At 45.3% G+C, this 19,287-nt stretch overlaps 1 protein-coding gene across 2 annotated transcripts in view; it reads right to left on the bottom strand.

The window, feature by feature from the left end:
• Window positions 1-18,794, bottom strand: part of MMP24 (matrix metallopeptidase 24) — a 42,672-nt gene extending 23,878 nt beyond the window's left edge. Inside the window, exons 1-4 of one of the 2 annotated variants that reach the window (XM_037402553.1) lie at window positions 18,640-18,794; window positions 16,609-16,757; window positions 11,560-11,676; window positions 9,258-9,562 (exon numbers count right to left, since the gene is read on the bottom strand). In XM_037402553.1, the coding sequence (XP_037258450.1) occupies window positions 9,258-9,562; window positions 11,560-11,676; window positions 16,609-16,757; window positions 18,640-18,738 (670 nt within the window). In that variant the 5' untranslated portion in view covers window positions 18,739-18,794. Of the gene's footprint in view, window positions 1-9,257; window positions 9,563-11,559; window positions 11,677-16,608; window positions 16,758-18,055; window positions 18,214-18,639 lie in introns of those variants that run through there. The other variant, XM_037402554.1, reaches the window with a different exon arrangement.
• Window positions 18,795-19,287: the final 493 nt, after the last annotated feature.

The raw sequence follows: 19,287 nt of genomic DNA, 5'->3' as shown, positions 1-19,287 counted from the left end.
TGCTGGTGGTTTTATTTTTTAAAAGTACTAAAATACAGCAGGGTCTACAGACAGAATTTAATACTTGACCCAGCTGTGAAACAGCCAGAAGGCAACTACAAAACCAAACCAAAACCAGTATTTTGAAACAGTGAGAAGGCTGGCTCAGCATGTTCCAAACAGGTCCTGGCACAGGCAGTGCAGATACAAAGTTTGTGCTATTTGGGATTCTTTTTTGTCCGCCAGGTTGAAATTATATTCAACTCCTGGTACTGGCAACAGAGAAAGTGCTGTTCTGGAAGCTATGAGAGTAGCTCTTTGCCACAAAGAGGGTGCCTTCTACCTAGGACAGGAGATTTATTTCTGCCTAGGACAGGCGACTTACTGTCTGTCCTCCCCTGACACAGAAGGTTCCTCATGGGGCTGTAAGGACCGAGTAGGACTGAGAAGTAAGAGAACTGGCATGTAAGAGGCACTGCCCCCTCAAAGTAGTATTCTTGGTGGATTTGGGTAGAGAAGGCAATACTAGTTAAAAAACTCCGCTCTTCTTCACAAACGGAAGAGAAAAAAAATAAACAACTCCCAAGCTTGCTGCTTGGTTGTGATGTCAAGATCTAGAGTAGTGGGTGTCTGCTGATGCTGCAGTCCACCTCTGACTGCAATGACCAGCAAACTCTATTCACGAATTCATCTATTTTTCATTTTTTTCTCTTCCTCAGTGCCTGTTACTTTACTCCTCACCCTTTCAGCAAATGGAATACAGCAAGTTTATTAGAGATACTGCTGCGTTTTGGCTTGTTTCACATCATCTGTTTCTGCTTTACAAAGGAGGGCGGCAAAAAGAGACATTTTGGCTCACCTTGATTCTCGTGACCTGCCTTTTTTACAGTTGATTTTTTTCTCTTCTTTTTTAAGGGAACGACACATCATTTTGATTCTTACTGTCTCCTTCATATGAAACTCAACAGTATTTCATTCTCTGTGGAAAGAAGTAAAATATTTTACTTCGATTACACAGAAATCAATAGCATTCCAAATACCTACATAACTGTATTCATACTCTGTGTATTAAAGAATTACTGACAAAAGCAATGGAAAATAATTTCCCTTACAGAACATTGTGAACATCAGGTGTATTTTACAAGTACATTGTTTTGAAAGTGGAATTTGTAAGTGATCCTTATTAATGTAATTCATCAAAAACTAGCACTGTAAATACTGCAAAGCTTTAAAATCCAGACTGCACTAGCACAGCACTACTATAATGCCACTTCTATGTGTGTATGACGACAGCATATACAACAAGGGAAAGCACTACTTACAGAGATACTGTCCGGGAGTGAAGAAGAAGAATCTGAAGACAGAAGTCTGCCACGTGTGCCAGTGGGCTTTCTCTCTTCACTTCGCTTTTGTAAAAAGTTTTCATTTGCAAGGTCTCTATTTTTGGCCTTCAGTGTTTGGATTGACGTGACAGGGATATAATCTCAAACTGTTACTGATTTAAGCTACCTGATTTGATTTCTTTTTTACTCTCTTGAGACCATGTATCTATATGCTTGCTCAGATTTGGTTCAACATTAGTAAATTATTTTAGAGTACTCCGGGATTTTAGAGAACTCTGGCTTATGGGAACAAGTCTCTCAGGTAGTTACAGAATGAAACCAATGTTAAGTAGGTATGTTCTAGAGACTAAATACTGAACTGGTCTTCATTAATGAACAAAAGTACTGGCTAACATGATCTAGCATGATCTGATGGAGTGAAGTATCATAAAAAGGCCTGACAGAATAAATTGACATTTTAATACAATTTATGCCGCACTTGACTTCCAACATCTATATGAAAGTCTTTCATGTAACAGGTCTCTTGCGTTAAAGGACACATGAGTAACTTCAAAGCAGCTCTGATTTTCACTCTGAAAAATACTGATGCTCCTTTTCAACAACAGTGTCAGAAGCCTGAAAAATAATGATGGATTCAAAATGCCATTTGTTAGAACAAAACTCTTTAGATGTGGAGATGTTCTATACCTGAGAAATCAGAGAAAGAAAATTAAAAAAAGTGTTTAACAGCCAAATAGCACAAAGATTATGTGTGTACTGTGTTGTGAGTACATGCGCTGTCAAGTTGCTCATTATATTGATAGTTTGTAGATTGTCTTTGCTGGCCTCAGCATTTTGATAGAAAATGAAAATGAAAAGAAGTGGTAAAATAAGAAAGAAACAAGACCGAAAGCAAGGCAAAAGGTACAGGAAACGTGAATTAATTGAGGAGAAAAGACTACCAAGTTCTGGCAGTACGCTGGGTGAAGGCACAGAGGTTAAGGGAAAATGCATTTTCTCTTTCGGCAAGCATGCACTGTACCTGTACAAGTCAGGTAAGTGGGTTGTAAGTAAATAGTAGAGAGTCAGCCTAGAACAGCGGATACCAACACAAATCTCAAAGAAATAAACCAACCCAACAACTGATACTCTTCATTCCTCTTAGTCCCCTCCCTCCACCTGAAATATCACAACTGTAATCAAACAAATCAAACAGAAGAACGTTTAGTCAGCAATGTTTCCTAAGTGACTGGAAACATTTGGAAGTCTTTGATAATGAAGAACTACCTGACCAGGTAAAAAAATGCCAAACCTACTTACACATACTGCTTACTGTTAGGGGTCTGTTATATAATACATTCTAATGTACACACAATTTTTACATGATTAATCTAGTGATTAATGTACAAGCAACCTTGTACATTCTTGCAGTTAAAAATAGAGCAAACAGTAAGAGGTGGTACTCCAAAAGCTGGGGTGGCTCTAAGGTAAACCAGGTCAGAAGAAAGCAAGAGAAAAACGCTTGGCTACACCTGTTCCCTTACCTGGTTCACATTGGGGCCACTTCAACCTTCCCCTGGTTGAAAGGAGAAGAAAGAGGTGCTGGGAACACCATGACAGCGATGGGAGGAAGCACGTGCATAATCCCTTGTGTAAGAGTTTAAACTGAGCGAAAACCTAAAGCATCTAACTGGAGACCTAGAGCACTAGTCTGCAAACTAGTTTTCAGAAGCTGAGAAAGAAAAAGCATGGTACTTGAGTTCTGTTTCTCGTTCAAGGCCAAACTATTTAGGGCTCTGACAGACACTCATACCTCCAAGATTCGGGACTCTGAACGGGGAAAGCCACACACCTATTCCTTGAGATAGTCTGTAGAAGAACCTGTTCTAGCTAGACAGTCTATTAAGTATAATGCCATTGCTTAGTAACTGCATTTTTTGAGAAGAAACCTTCCATATTTTATCTCTAATGTCTTCTGGAGTATTCAAGACAAGTGAGCAGAATCAAGTACTTTGACGTGACCGTAAAGGCAACAAGTAACAGAAGCATGGGATATCCTCTGTAGGACACCCAAGATGCACCAAATGGATCAGGGCAAGAGTCAGTGATCTAAATGGGACAGACACCAAGCAGAGGCACTGCTGCAGCAGAAAATCTGTAGGTGTCTGGGCAATTTTAAGAACACTGTACTTATAGCAGAAATAAAAAGAATACCAGGACATTCAGGTTCAACCTCATGTTGATTTGGCACACCCGATTTCTAACAAGAACAGCCCAAGCTGTGACAGCAGAGTGGCTCTCAAAGCTTGGCTAAATGCCTTTGTTTGTGCAACTGGATTCCACTGTAAGCGTAGAGGTGAGAGACGATCCCACCTTTAGGAACAAATGTCAAAAGAATCCCCCTTTAGGGATACACATGTCAAAAGAATCAAGAAGGTCTGTGACATTAATACTGCTGTAAAACTCCAGTGAAGACACCACTTTGAACACACTGGCTGGCAGATCATACGTCAGCACAAAGCTGTGCGTGCCCCCTACCAACAGGCACAACTGGCTGTTGTGCTCACTGGCTATCAGTAAGACTCTTCTCCAAAATTAGCTACTCTAATCAAAACATTCTCCTTGAGATCCTTGCTGAACATTCACACGGGTCAGCTTAGACAGTATTTGGCTGTCCTGAAAAAAACACTCAGGTTCCTGAACATATGCGATGTCCAGATGGTGGCTTCAGGAGTGCTTGCTCTGTTGTCCAGATAGATGCCCACTGAAACAATGCCAGTCCTTGGGGCAGAAACACAAAGAAAAACTGTCCCGTTCCTCTCCTCTGTGGCTAACAGAAGCCTTCCCAGAAGGTGGTTCAGGCCCTTTTCCTCCAGAACTCCTGCAGAAGCTCCTGCACTGGTTTGGCACTGAAAGCGGCCCGTTAGCACCAGCACTAGTAAGACAGAGGGACGGCCATTCTCAGTGACAGTGGCAGGGCAGGTGGTGTCACTACCAACAGAGTACAGCCAACAGCTACATACTGCCATACGTACACAGCTATGCAGCCAGTATCTGCAGCGCGTTGGCCGGCACCACGTATTTAGTGGTATGGTGCTGACCACATGGATAACAGCAAGACTTTTACTTTTAAAAGACCACGAAGAAGATGTGCCTGGGATTATTATTGATCCTATTTAAAATGTTAAACCGGAGATTAAGATTTACTTCCTGTAATTAACCTGGTTTAAACAAATGTTAGAGTTGTCAGAGGAGTGAAAGAGAAGCCACGTGCAATGTGGATATCTAAACTGACAGAACTTACTTTCAGCCGCTCAGGATTCCTCTTCAACCTGTTGTTGGGAGATACACACACATATAACTATTATTTTCATACAAAGGCTAGGCAATACTGGATTTGGCCAGTTAATAGTGGGTTTCGTGCAGCACCTCTGTGCCCGAGCCAAGTGGAGACCCTGAGGCAGCCAAGAGATCCCAGCACAGCCAGGGCTGTTTGCCTCTTTCAGGCACAGGCTTTGCTGCCTACAGCGAGCAACATATGTCAGTGGCTGCGAGTCTTGAGATGGGTGGTTTAAAGTTTGCTTGGCTGTTCCTACAGCACATTTCAAGCAAAAAAAGTCCAAGACTTGAAGAAAGTAGAGCAAAGTCACCTTTGGTGTCCCTTCTGGTAATGCAAGCAGCTGGGACGCATGTCGATGCGGGCAGTCTCAGTAACTCGGTGACCACGTGCTGCGTCTAAGCAGCCAGGAGGGGCCGCTTGGCCTGCGACGGCTACACCACATACCGCTAAAAGACAACGACTCCAAAACCAGCTTCAGTTACCTCCCAGTGCCCATACATCAAAATCTAATAAGCTGGAGCCCTTGCTGCTACAAGTCTGGGATAAGCTAAAGGCCAAGAGCTGCCTTCATTTCTGCTGAGGAGCACCTTCCAACTGTGACCATGCCAGTTGCTCCTCATTGTGTGGTTGTATAGATGATTTATCTCTAAATGTAAAGCCACACTCCTCCTCTTTTTCAGTTGCATTGTTTGCCATATCACTTCTGATTTGCCTGGATCCCTCCAAATTCCAGTGCTCTGCTTCATGCTTCTAGCTGTTAGCACTTGCGCTCTCATCTGAAAACTTAACAAATGCATTCCATACCCCATGACCCCAGTTAACAAGGGCTGCTCCGGGAGTTCCAACTTCCTACCTGGTTCTACACATCTTCATCACAATACCATCTAAACTCATCTTACACAGCTTGCTTACAGGAATGACAGAGAAGGCAGTACAACGAAGATGATAAATCAGCTATCATGAATTGAAAGTACAGTATTACTCAGCTAAGGGAACTGTATGCATGAGCAGAACTGTAACCAATATCCAGGGGGAAGGAAGCTTTGCATTTACTTTGAAAGCCTAGGCAGGATCACTCTTCACAGCAGACAGTAACAGAAGTGTTGGTGCACGTGCTCCTATTACCATGGTCTCAGAAAGACAACAAACCGCATCACAGCTATTACAATTATACTAGTAATTTTAAAGGACGTGGTAATGGTCTTGCTGTCCACAAAGGGCAAAATCAGTATTATAACGATCATGCAAAACAATAATGAGTATATAAATCTCAACTAACTGTCCACTAGCTGGTGTGATAAAATTGCTACTGAACCACAGCAGATTACCACAAAGCATCTTTACAAGGCAGAAGTTTTCATCAACAGGATATATCACATTCTTGAGGTACAAATCAGAGATAGCTGTTTTCACAGAAAATCTGTTCAAATAATTCTTTCTTCCTGACTGGATGAAACGTCATGCGAAATGTTTCACTTTTATCCATATAATTTGCACTGCTAATGAAGACTCCAAAACAGTTCTTTTGTGGTGTGACAGCTGCATCCAAACATGGACTTACTGAAACTCCTCAGATGCCACAACACAGTAAGACAGATGTAGACCAACAAAAGAAAAGCTTCAGTTCATACTAGTTTGTAACAAAACTATATGGACTGAATAGATCAGCCAAATAACCTAAGGACCTACGGTGCCAGTCTCAGCATCCTACTCTGTTGAGCAGAGATTTACCTTCACAATTGTTGCAATGCTACGAGAGCTTTTAGGCTGATTGTTCGTATCTTCCTTTCAACCAATACACGTTCCTGTCCGGATGGAACATTTTACGTGGTGCTACTTTGCAGGTCGATGTAAAGATACTATTGTTACTTCATGACTATTTTAAGGTTTCTGTAATCAGTGTACAGATGCTCAATGGCCAAAACAATTCCTTATTTGTGTCTGAATGAGAATTTTGCTACTGAGCTCATGGTAGGGTATTTTTATTCTCTCACTGAGAGACTTCTTCAATTCCCGACTGAACAACCCCACTGCCCCACAAGACATATCACAAGGACAAGCAAGAGCACGTTTGAAGAAATACTTCCTGTTAAAAAGACAATACTGTCCTCGCTAACACCTTATTTCCAATTAAAAAAAAAAAAAAAAAAAAAAAAAAGGCAGTGAACTGGTCACAGTGCAGGAAACCTCTGACCAAGAAGAAACTCTTTGAGACCAGCTACAAGCACCTCAAGTAAAACACATCATAAACAAGAACCTGGAGCTAGCCAATAGCTTCAATGACAAGAAATAGTGAAAGAGAAGGAAAAACCCTCCTAAAAAGCCCTGGAGCATCCAGCGAGGAGACAGGACATTGTCATATTTGCATACCAAGGCTAAGAACACAAGCAAAACCAAATTCCTTGCATTTAACACTCATCTATAATGCTCTGATTACAGGCTTACCCCATCATACCCAAACCAAAATTCCCTTTCTGTCATCAGTGCTTCCCCCAGTGGAGGGGACAAATAAGACCCCACCATTCTCAACACCCTCACTGGTGACTTTTTTAAAAAGAGTTTTCAAATAACTGTGCCACCCAGTCTATGCAGCACTTTATCTGAAAACAAATACACAAATGGTGTTTATCGTCCAGAATGGAAATCTCAACCCTTCTATCAATTTTCACACTCAGAGTGCACACCAGCCCCATAAATACCAACTACATGCACTTTGAGGACATTACTCATGACAGTCACTCAGCATAGAGAAATATATCATGTTTCTGAAAGAGCCACATGGATACTCCATAAGAAATAGCTTTTATTAAAAAAAAAAAAAAAAAAAAAGACCCTCTACTCATTGTATACGTTGTTCTCAAATACCATCCTAAAAAACTATACCAGAAAAAACTTCAAAAAAGTGATTAACTGTGTTAGAACATCCCACCCAGTGGAAAATCCTCCCCAGAGCCATCCCTGCCAGTCTTTAAGCTACCTCCCAACCCTTCTAAGCTTATCATCAGAAGGAAGCCTTTTGTGCAGAAAAGGAGAAAAGAAAAAAAAACCCAAACATGTACAACTTGTCAAAACCCTCCCTTCCACCTTCCTGTAAGGACCTTCTATGCCAGACACCAGTGCTCCCAGGTGTCGCACACAGGCTTGCCTTGTCATACCCAGCCCACAAGCCGCCCTCACACCCCACAGTTGAGATCAAATAACTAAGACCAGAATGAACTCGCACAGACCACTGACCAAGCACAAACACACCTAACAGCTGCAAAAGCAGCTCTCACAAGGTAGTAACTCAGCCTTTGATTGTCAGTCCTGATCCTCAAAGGCTGCCCTCCAGCCGCAAACACAGGAATAAAAATTCGTAACGTTTCAAAACAGCAAGACACTGCTTCTCTCCCACACTCTCCACATTCTCCCCACTCTCCATCCCACAGGCTATAGCCTCTTTCTCTCTCTGTCTACATCCAATCTAGACATTTAAACCTGCCAGGAAGCATTACTTCCCTTTCCCCAAGAAGACAAGTATATAATTTCTGCCTTCCCACAAATTAGCATTCCCACATTGAACTTGCCAGCCCTGTTTCCTTTCAAAGATGACTTAATAAATACAGACTCAAAACTCTGAGGGATTTTCTCAATTTGCATTCCATTCTCAAAGAAAGCTGTCACCTTCAGGTCAGGCCTGAAGGTGGCTTGCATGCCCGAAAGCTTTTCTGCTTTTCAAATTATACCGATCTAATGAAAGACATTACCTCTGCGTATGTCCTTAGACATCACGGCCACAACAACACTACTATGGTTTTTACGCAGTTCAAAAATCAAGCCATATTTACATTCCAAGTAAATTTCTCATCTTTATAAACGTTTCAAAACGTGATTTTGAATCCCTAGAAGTTTAAAGATGTATTGTCCTTCCCAAATTACTAAGACTGTGGAAATTGGTGTGGTGTTTTATGAGGCCACTGTAAAACTCTGGTTTTCCAACTTGAACTTTTTACAAGCCATCACTATCCTCAAAGGTTTGACAATAGATCAGAAAGTGCTCATTGCCATTGGAGTAAGATAAAGCTGGAAAGATGCAGACTTCATTGCTTAATATGACAAAATCCAGTTGTCCTAATCATCAGTCTTCCTTAGTAATCAGCCAGCCCCAAATCTCTGATGGAAGGAATTATGACCATACCCAGACTGGGAAAACAAATATGGATCAAACCAACCTGACATTCAAATGTCTTCACTCTATCAACTTCCTAATCACCATTACAACTAACTGCCCTTGTTAAGTATTCCACGACATACGGAGTTCACATTTCAACACTCTTGTTCACCTTTTTCCTCCCAGAGCCATGATTTCTGTAGCAACTATGGTCGAAATCTTGAGATGTAAAAAGCCAGCACACACTTTTCTGTTCACTCCTCACCATTCACACAGAGGCATGCAGAGTCACAAGCTTACTAATAAAATTATTTCCCCACTTAAGACAGAATACACATTTTAGAAAATGTTTGAACCGCTATATGGGAGGGGAAAGCTCCATTACCCAAATACTTTCTAGTTGAGAGCCTGTCCATGTGTCTACATTCAACTCATCCTTGTTTTGAAAAACGACCTGCACTCTTACCATCATGATTAGAATTTCCCAGGGTCCATGGCTCATCTGAATCAAAGTGAGTATCTCCTCCTATTCCTGGTCCAGGAAAGTAAGCGTGAGCTAGGAATCCACCTTCTCCATCAAATGGAGAGCTGTCTCCATGGAAACCAGAAGCAAAAAATATCATAATATCTGCCTCCTTTCTGTCATTTTTAATTTCATGGTAAGGGACCTCTTCAAAGGTAAGTGGTGTCACTCTCTGCCAAACATCAAATGCCTGACGAATGGCTCTCCTTGTATCAATCTCTCCAACCTTGGGGGTATAGTTGTGTACACTGCGTGAATGAGAAAGAAGGGTGGTTTAAATTTGCAGAATATATTCATGACTTCATATTATAATTCCAATACATAGCTACACCTACATAGTTTCCATTTCCAAAGGGTCTTTATTTTTTGCAGACACTACTTTGTGCATGCAAAGTTTTGTTCTTACAAACAAAGTTACCAACAAAACTACAGCCCTGATCTGAAGGCTACATTTCTTAATAAGAATCTTCCCAATTCTTTAGTCAATCTTCTACCACTTTCTGAAAACCTGACAACCTTTAAAATCTTGGTGTAGACAGCTAAGTAACTCAGTTTAAAAATTCAGATTTTGTCTGAAATTATTACGCTAAAATGGAATCCAGTGTATGAAAAAGGCTTACTAAAATTCTTCTTGAGAAACAAACCTTTCAGTAAACTGCACAACCTTAGTTACATGAGCAGCTTCATTCTCAGGACTACTCAAAATACTTAAGAGCTCCCAGAAGTGATTGACCTACCAGTTTTGTGCAACCCAGTCCATGTCAGCTGATGATACAGAGTTTGGGGGTGGGTAAGGTGGAGTTTAACTGCACATAAATTTCCCATAATTGTAAACTTTAGCTTAGAAAGTGCTGTTCCTAGGGTGGTTTTTGTGCGTGCATATAACAGACTCAAGACCTATTAAGCTTAGCTTGGGGAATATGAAATACCTATGTCATAGAAACAACTTCCAGTCTTTAATGAAATTGGCTTAATTTAATATGACTGACAGCTGAAACACATCCAGTGGTAAAACAAGATACCTATCACTTCAATGGCAGGCTACAAATTCTGAAATTGGAAAGTTAAACAACTGCTAGTTTGACAATGGCAGAAGTGAAGCCACCTGACAACCTGCTTCCCGTGGTTACACATATGCTCAAGATATACTTGATTCATATGATTATAGACCAGTTTTCTCTAAGGTCCAGAACAGGTTAGAAGCAGGATCTGACTCTCAGATCTCTGCATAAAAGAACACGTCCCTTTACAATTTGAAGGAACTATTATTGGTGGAAGCTTTGAACTAGTCCTTCCTTCCAGTCTCTGCAAGTCCTTCACTGTTACCTGAAGAATCCCCTTCCTCCTATCTCAGAGCTCTCAGCAGAAGCAACAGAGTGCCCCAGCCCCCGATTCTTTCCCTTCACACCATCATATTTCTTCCCACACATTCTGGCACCCTCTCCATGCTGGTCACTCACATTTCAGCCTCTTCACCACAAACTCACTGTCTTAGCCTTGCTCACCCATATCTTCTCCTTAATGTCTACGTTCCTAATTTTTACTCCTCTGCAACCTCCCTTCCCCCTCCAAAAAAATTAAAAGGCTAGGCTAAACTTTCAGCTAGGGGGGGGTGTTAATTTTACTTTGAATTGACATTCTTATTGTCAGAAATTTCCACTGGCGTCATTTGGCAATTGCCTTTCAAAAGCTAAGGGCCTAAATGACTCAAAGAAAATACATCTCTGGGAAACAATCATCACCTGACACCTGGAGCCCACCTTCAGCGTATTGCCTCAGCAGGCCTAAGGCTGGACAAAAGCAAGATTTCTACTACATGAGCAAAAGTAAAACATCTGCAAAAATAAATATTCAGTAAAATGTTGCAAATCAGTAGAGGGAGAAAGCATCGCACCTCTAGACATGATGTTCCTTCTGCTTTAATGGTTTCTTAAAGACGACAAATGATCCAACAGCTACAGCATTAGATTTCCAAGGGAACAGAAAGGGGCTTACTAGGATTTTCCTGCCAAAATTACACAACTGATGGCTGGGATTTAGGCATCTTTACTGATCATTGAGAATAGACTCTTCAGTTACTCCAGTGCTCTGAAAGTATTCCCCCTCTCCATGTTCTGAGAATGAAAGCCTCAGCTCGGCATTACAGGGAAAATCCAGTTTTCAAAAGTACTTCCAAAATTTGCATACCACACAAGTACAGAACAATTTTTTCCCCAAATAAAAAGGGGCAGGGAAGGGGCTATACCTGTAGGTTATATGCTTCTGTCTCCACTTTTGTCCAGTTAGTGCGTACCGCTTTTTCCTCCGGCTGTGGCGCAGGTGGGGATGATCTGGAACTCCACATCGAGGTTTCTTCATCCACCTGGAAGGGAAAGAAAGAAAAAGCAACCTAACAAAGAGTTTTGAAAAGAGACTCAAAAGAACTCAGAGGGTGACTGGAAGACCTCGGAGGGATGACCAAGAAAGGCTCAGTCTTCTCTCTCTTGAGTTTAGGCTTTTTGCACAGAGCTGTACACCCCACCTCTGCTGGCAATGCACACACCTCAGCACACCAAAATGAATTCATTTTTCCTTTTGGAAACACAGATACAGATCGAGTAGCCCTTATGCTTGAAAAGAGCTTAATGATGATAATGCCACAAGAGACCCAGATCAAAACTGCACGTGCAGTGGGATCAAACTCTCCTACCACCTACTCTACCCACTCTCCATTTGTTAAAGTGCTCATGTGCCAGTAAAAAACCTCCAATTCATAACTCACTAGGTACGACTGAATCACTGCAGACACAACCCTCCCAGATAACGACAAAGGCTTTCACCTTTCACACAACGGCCAGAACAGATCACTCCAGTCTGTGGGTCACAGTCACCAAACCTTGTTAGGTCCCCCAGGAACACACTGCAGGACATGGGATGCAGAAACATGCCACTGCCTGGTCACACGCGAGAAGAGCACCGTAGCCAGTCCTGGCAGATTTCTCACACAGGACACCAAATTATCTCCTCAGCAGGGCTTCCCCCACATCCCTGGGCACCTGGAGGACAATTTTAGCCTCCAAATGCATGTTTTTCCTTCACCTGCAGCCAGCCAATGGCAAGTAGCACATGTGTGCCCACATGCTTGAGTCTAACAATGTACATATTATCCGTCAAAAATATTAGCTCCACAGCTTTAGGAAGGGAGTGTCTTTCCATCACCAGTGATGGTTTACAAGACCTCCTTCCAGGACACCTTTTAAATAAAAACCCAAACAGACACTTGTACAGCCTCACAAGAACATTCTCTCACAGCACACACACACACAGCAGCCAAGCAGCTGACCTTTCCTTAGTCCACTTCTGAGATGTAAAAACTACTGGTTCTTACAAATCTCAGTGCGGTCACCTGTCATCTCCTCTCCACCAAGAACAGAGCAAATGAAAACTGTTACACATATTGTACTGTACCTGACAAGAACCCAAGCTGCATATAATAAAACTAGCACAGATCTTCCCCACTTAGGTTACCTTACATTTATCAGTATGGCCTGTCTTTCAGAAATCTGAGCAACCTGTAGAAATCAGATCTGTCTTGCCCACACAACTGCTGCCACCTTCAAAGAAAAGCAGTTACATCTAAAGTCTGCTTTTAGAAAAACCATATTAATTCAACCTCAATACACTGTGGTTTTCCAAGTGTCCTTTTGCATTGCTTCTACCACTCTTCTAGGGAGACGTTAGGCTTATAGTAGCCTATATTCTCCTAGACATTTCCTGAGTATTTTTTAAAAAAAATTGCAGTTGTATCAAATGGTACAGAGGTTTTAGCATAACCTTACACAAACCTCAGTGTGAATTAGTTTTTCATCTCCTGAGCTTCATGAGGACTCCAGTACTCTGAACATCACCATCATCAGGCTCTGACTACAGTCATAAAATTACCTTCTGTTTTATCTTTATTAGTATCATCTAGAAGACAAAAAAGGTAACAGGGGAGAGAGCTACCAAACCTACATGGATGTGTAGGACAAGCCACCAGGACTTTCCAGGACAGTACTATCTATGCTGACACACCAGCAATACATCACCAGTTTCCTCACATCTCAACATCTGTGTCACATATGAAGACCACTGCCCTTCCCAACCCCTGCCCTATGCCAAGCAGGCCGCAGGAAATCAGCCCCCCCCATCAGTCCCACGCTATCAAAGCCAATCAGAACTGCACAGAGACCCGCCCAAAAGTTAATTCCCTCAAATACAGTCAACCCCTCTGTCCCTGTGCCAGCTCCATCATAATGCAGGGACACAGGGCTGTGCCAGCGGCAAGCTGCGATACCGGCATCCTGGGCTTTAAGGGCTTCTTGAGCCAAAGCTTCCAAGGTACCAGCATTTGCAGAGCTGCTGGTAGTTATGCTACGCACGGCTGCCCCACTCCTCTTTCAACTCCTTTACACTTGGGCCTGTCCAAATGCCCACATTCTACCACAGCTTGTTCCAGAGCTCAGCCACAGGCTTTCTGAAACAGACTCAGTAAAAAAGCCCAACTACCTGATGAGAGCTAGAGAGTACACAAGTTGTCAACAGCCTGTGCTAATATCAAGCTGAGAATGTTTATCTGGATCAGTTCCCTGATTCAACTTACTTCCCTGACATATGGGCTCTAGTCTGATCACATGGGCCAGGGTACAAGTCCAGCCACCTCTTTTTTCTCAGCAGGGCAGATCTACCACAAAATAATTACAAAGCTGCAGCTCGCTGCCGTTGACCTTCTTTAGCTGAGCTTTTTGACAGCCATTCTCTACTGAGTAGTCTGGATAACGCTTTCTGTGTTCCAGGGGATTTATGAAAACACATCACATCAGAAACAACAACAAAAGACAATTACATGAAGCAGGATTCAGGTACTTATGGTCGCTTCCTTCTTCCCACCCCACCCCGCTTTTTCTTTTTTAAATGGGGGCACCAATAATGCTGGATCACCAAAATTTATACTTGGCACTGTTTATGAGTAGACTATTGTGTTCCTCCAGTTGCTTGGCATGCAGAAAACAGGTAATGTCCAAAAGCAGTGACATCCAGACACACCTGCTTTCCCCAGTTCAGGCTCCAAGCTGTTCACAAGACTCCTAAATAGAGGAAGCTGTCACTCTCAATCACCTACTTCACACTTTGACTTATTCTAAAGTCGTTTTGAAGGGACAGGGCTCATGATGCTGACAGAAATGACAGAAAAAATCATAACTGCAATCTCAAAACTCTTAACAGACTGAAATAACAGCTTAGCAAATGCCTGAGCAATTCAGAGCGCTCTGAGCCAGCCTGCCTTGCCAGATCTTCTTTTGCTCAGCTTCTGCAACCAGGTCCGAGGAAGTGACAGCCCAGCCAGGCCTCGCCAGACGTGTCTCCAGCTCAAAATACAGGCTCAGGGCTAACAGCAACTAGGGCCTCTTCTTCCTTTCACGTAATTTCTAGGTAGGTACTCCTGCTCCACCCTGCCATACAACATATGGACCTACCGACTCAGGACAGATGGAGGCAGAGCAATCACGCCTACCTGCAAAGCACAGCCACATTTTGTTGCAGCTGAGGGCTCAAGCCTCTGCAGACATGAGTTTCAGAAGAGGGAACCATCTCGGTTATTCACCCATCAGCCTTTGGGAGTTCATGCACTATATAAACCCCTGCCCAAACATAAACTCAGTAAAACACGGGGCAACACCTTGCTTTCCTCCAGAAAAATACTTTCACTTAGTAAAGCAGGGACTCCCATATGCAGTTTGCTCCCTTCCCCATCACCCACAGGGCAGCAGAAGCAGCTCCCTAGCCTTCCAAACTAGCACCCAGATACCATAGGCCCTTCTTCCCCTGCCCCCTCCCAACTCTTAAGCATCCCAGCTGCAAACCTCTGTTGCGACGGAGGGAAGACACAGTCGCTCAATATGAGTGATCAGCAGACTTCGTTTATTGTCCCTTACAGTCACCTTTTATGCCTTCTTATAATTAGCTCATACATATTACAAAAGTTAAGCTCATTATTGGTTAGTTGCCTAAATACCAAGCCCGCCCCTAGTTTCTCTTCTGTAGTTATCTGTTCCCACCTGCAACATTCTTTTCCCACCAAAATCTTCCTGTTATTGTGTAACAAGAACAGCCAAAGACAGTTATTTTTGCTTTACTTCAGATAAGCTGAGAGCAACGTGCATTTTTGTCCAGCCAGCTGGACTATGTCTATGTGACCCTTTTCAGCTAGTCAGTTATCCACAAACCTCCACACACCAACTGCACATACACAACCTTGCTCTCTGGCTCCGCTTCAGCATTCACTTACAAACTGTGTTGCTATTAACAGCAAAGAGATCTTGGATGGAAAATCCCCACCTTTAAAAAGCATTTAATTTTCAACTCATTTGAAAAGGAAACAAACAGGTTTTTCTCTATCTGTCAATGGAGAACAAGGGGCTTTTCCTGTGAGCTAAAGGAGGGAATGTTACATTCACTAGAGAGGCACTCCTGGTCCAAGATGTCCCCCCTCCTGCCTAATTCACTAATTTCTTCTGTTTCTCCCTCTTTCTTGTACTGTGAAAGGTGCACAACCAAACCCCTTTGTTCTTCACACTATTTGACTTTGTGCCCCCTTCTTCTGTGCTGCTGGGTCCCTTTTGACAGCAGAGCGCCATAACAGCAGAGATTAAGAACTAGGCAGAGCACACTCTGAAAGGTCTCCTATAAGAAATGGTCAAGGCAAAACTCTCAGGCAGGGCCTAAGCAAGTTCTATTATTTGTCCTTTCTTTTTTTGCTCACCATGAGATGCTTCTTTCCCCCAGAAAGCATTAGTAAGACCTTATTGGCTTCTACTTCAGTCAATAGATGCTCCCCTAGTCCAGACCAACAGCGTACAGATTCAGCCAATACATGACATCCAGGCACTCAGACGCCTCAGAAGCCAGTCAGGTAGCAGCAACAACCACCACCTCCAGCCCAGACCCTGCAGTATACTGAAGAGCAAACTAAATGCAACATCTTGCAAAGAACAAAGTTTCTCCAGCCTAGGTGATTTAGACCAATGCTTCTGTGCTATCTGATCACAAACAACAAGTAACACATGGCCAACATACAGCAGAGAACATCTAATGTCCAACAAATGGCAACTATCGACAGCTACGTAGTCTTGACTATCATCATCAGACTACAACAACTGACTTCATGTTGGAACTATATCCCTTCTGAGGGCTTCTTGTAGCTGGAATAACTACCCAGGTGATAAGAAAATGCATTAAGAAAGGGAAAGACAAAATTGGCCCACGTTAATCTTACTCAATAGTTGTCTGGTCCAAAACTCCTGTTACTGGGATCCCATAAAACTGTTGCATAGTAGCAACTGCTGACTGCACAGCTTTTCCCGACTGCAAGGCAGACATTTGGCTGTCAGATGGAAGTAAGTAGCCGTAAGTTTTTAACCAACCCTGAAAAAGAAAGAAACAGATGGTAAGATGCCACAGTAAGTTTTCAACTTAACAGATCAGAACGCTTCCTCAAAAGAGAGTGACAAACTAGCCCCCAAAGAATCAACCACTTCTCTTTTTTTTGGTTAGCTTTGGTAATATCATCTGATCTCCGGGAAGGGATGAAGACCCAGCTTAATATCACCTGTCCTGACAGGACAATGCAGATCTGCCAATTAAAAATGGCCATCGTCCCTGCTGAGTAACTGGGGCAGACTTAGGTCTCCGAACACCAGAAACGCCCAAGAAGCTCTGTCCTCATTGCAGAGACCTGCGCACCCTGTCACCTTGCCAGTCCCACAGCAGCATGCTCCCAATAACCCACTGCCCACCACCTACTGCTGCCTCTGGACCATCACTCCAAGCAAACAGCTTAACAGGCCTGGGCAATCCCTGCAGACACAGGTCAGCTTTACGCTTGCACTGAGCACAGAGGTATTTATTTCAAAAACAACAAAAAAACCCCAATAAAAAAAACCCACACAGAAAATTTGCAGACTCTGGTTGGCCAGACTTTTCCTCTACTAACAGCAGATATCTAGAAAATTGTCAGAACAGGAAAGCAAGCCAAGTCTACTCAAGGAGCTTTGTCCCTTTTCCCCACCTCCCCCCTAAAATGCAGCCTTAGATAAAACCACATGTCAAACTTGTCAAAATCCTAAGGACAGCATTTTCAAAAACACCCATTAATTCAGGATTTTTTTCCTCCCCTCTCTTCCTCCGCCCCCCGCTTTGATACCACAAGAAAAAGGAATATTAATTGACCATTGGCAAATGGCAATAAAACCTGAACGAAGGCTTGCTTTCCTAAACTTCTCACCATAACTTCTCATGCACACACTCCCACGCTCCTTTCTTCTGGCCAATACCCTGGCTCTCTGATTCAATACTTAGGTCATGATTACTATGAGATTGACCTGTATCCCGTACGTTTCTTCCAGCCAGGAGGACAATCCACCCGACGCACAGGACACAGCCCTCAACACGCAAGTGCTGATGAGCCACCCGCCTGCGCTGCTCTCACACCAGCAGCCTGATCCCTCAGAGCTGGGGGCAGAGGAGCGGTATGTCCTCCCCCAACATAACACAGCAACGGGAAAGGGACTTGGGTCAGGAGGAACACAAGAAGGAGAACAATCTCCATTTCCTTGTGGCGACAAAAAGATACCAGAATCCACTGGAAAGAGAGAAAGGCCTTACTTCCAAAGCAGGAGAAAGAAGGTACAAGAAAGTACCTGGTCCGGGCACGTTAAACTCACCAAGTAAAGGGACACGCAGCGCTATTCAGGGTGGACATCGCCAGCAGGTCAAGGCAAAGCGAAGCTGCCAAACTGCCCGAGGGGCGGACATGTGCCACCCGCCCTGGCACCGCTGCCCCCGCCACGGGCCGCGGCTGAGCGGCATGAGCCGTCCTTGAGCGGCAAGGGCAGGCACCCTGCCCACGGCGGCCCCAGCCCGGGCCGCCCCGGCTGCCCCCGTCCCTCCCGGCCAGGCTGGGACGCGGCAGCGCGCAGGCGAAGGGCAGGCCGCTCGGGGCCCGCGCAGGCCCTCCGGGAAGCCGCTCCCGGGCGGCTGGTGCTGAGGAGCCACCGGAGCGACGCGGCTGCCCTCGCCTGCCGGCCCCCGGCCCGCCCAGGCCCGGCCGGAGAAGCTGCCGGCGGTGCGGCCGCGCACACCAGCCCGGCCCCAGCAACCGCGACCGGCCGCTTCGGAGGGGCCGGGCGCGGAGGAGCCGGGGAGCCGCTGCCCACCCAGCTCCCAGCGCGCCCCGGGCCAGCGCAGCGCCCAGCCCGCCCCGGCCCCCCCGCGACGCCCCCGGCCCCCCCGCCCCCGCCAGACCTACCCGGCCGGTGCCGGTGTCGGCGGCGGCGCGGAGCAGGGCGCAGAGCAGCGGCAGCAGGGAGCCCGCCGCGGCCAGGCCCCGGCGCCGCCTCGGCGCCATGGCAGCGCGGCGGGGCTCCAGCCCAGCGGCGTGGGCTGCGGCTGTGCGGGGCAGCCGGAAGCGGAAGAACGGCTGGAAGCGGAAAACAGGGCGGCCGGAAGCGGAAGGAAGCCGCGGCCACACGGCCAGTTCGTCGGCGGGTGGCGCCGGGGGCTGCAGTGTGGGTCCGGGAGGTGTGCCTGGCTGGCGGGGGGCCTGGCCGCCCTTCCCCGCGGGGAGGGCTCGCAGCCGGGCCCCGGCAGCCCCCCGCAGCCGCCGGTGGCTGCAGGCCGGGGCGAGCGCGGCGGGGCTGGCGGCGGCCCCGCGCCTGGCGCAGCACCGGAGCGGGAGGGCCGGGGCTGTTCCCTGCGGGCTGTTCTCTCCCGGCGGGGCCGTTCCCGTCCGCAGAGGCCCCGCTCCCGGCCAGGGCTGCCTTTGGCCGCACCCGAAGGTGTGCGGGAGCGCCGGGCTGGGGGGGGCTGCGCCTGGCAGCGGGCCCGAGGGGAGCAAGCGGGGCTGGCAGCCGGTCAGTCCCGGCCCTGCCCGGGGGCCCTCCCGGTCTGAGCAGCG

This window comes from Falco rusticolus, chromosome 10 (genome assembly GCF_015220075.1).
Source record: "Falco rusticolus isolate bFalRus1 chromosome 10, bFalRus1.pri, whole genome shotgun sequence".
Taxonomy (NCBI): Eukaryota; Metazoa; Chordata; class Aves; order Falconiformes; family Falconidae; genus Falco; species Falco rusticolus.
Note: the sequence above shows the minus strand (reverse complement) of the source record. Positions and strands in the feature narration are given on the sequence as shown.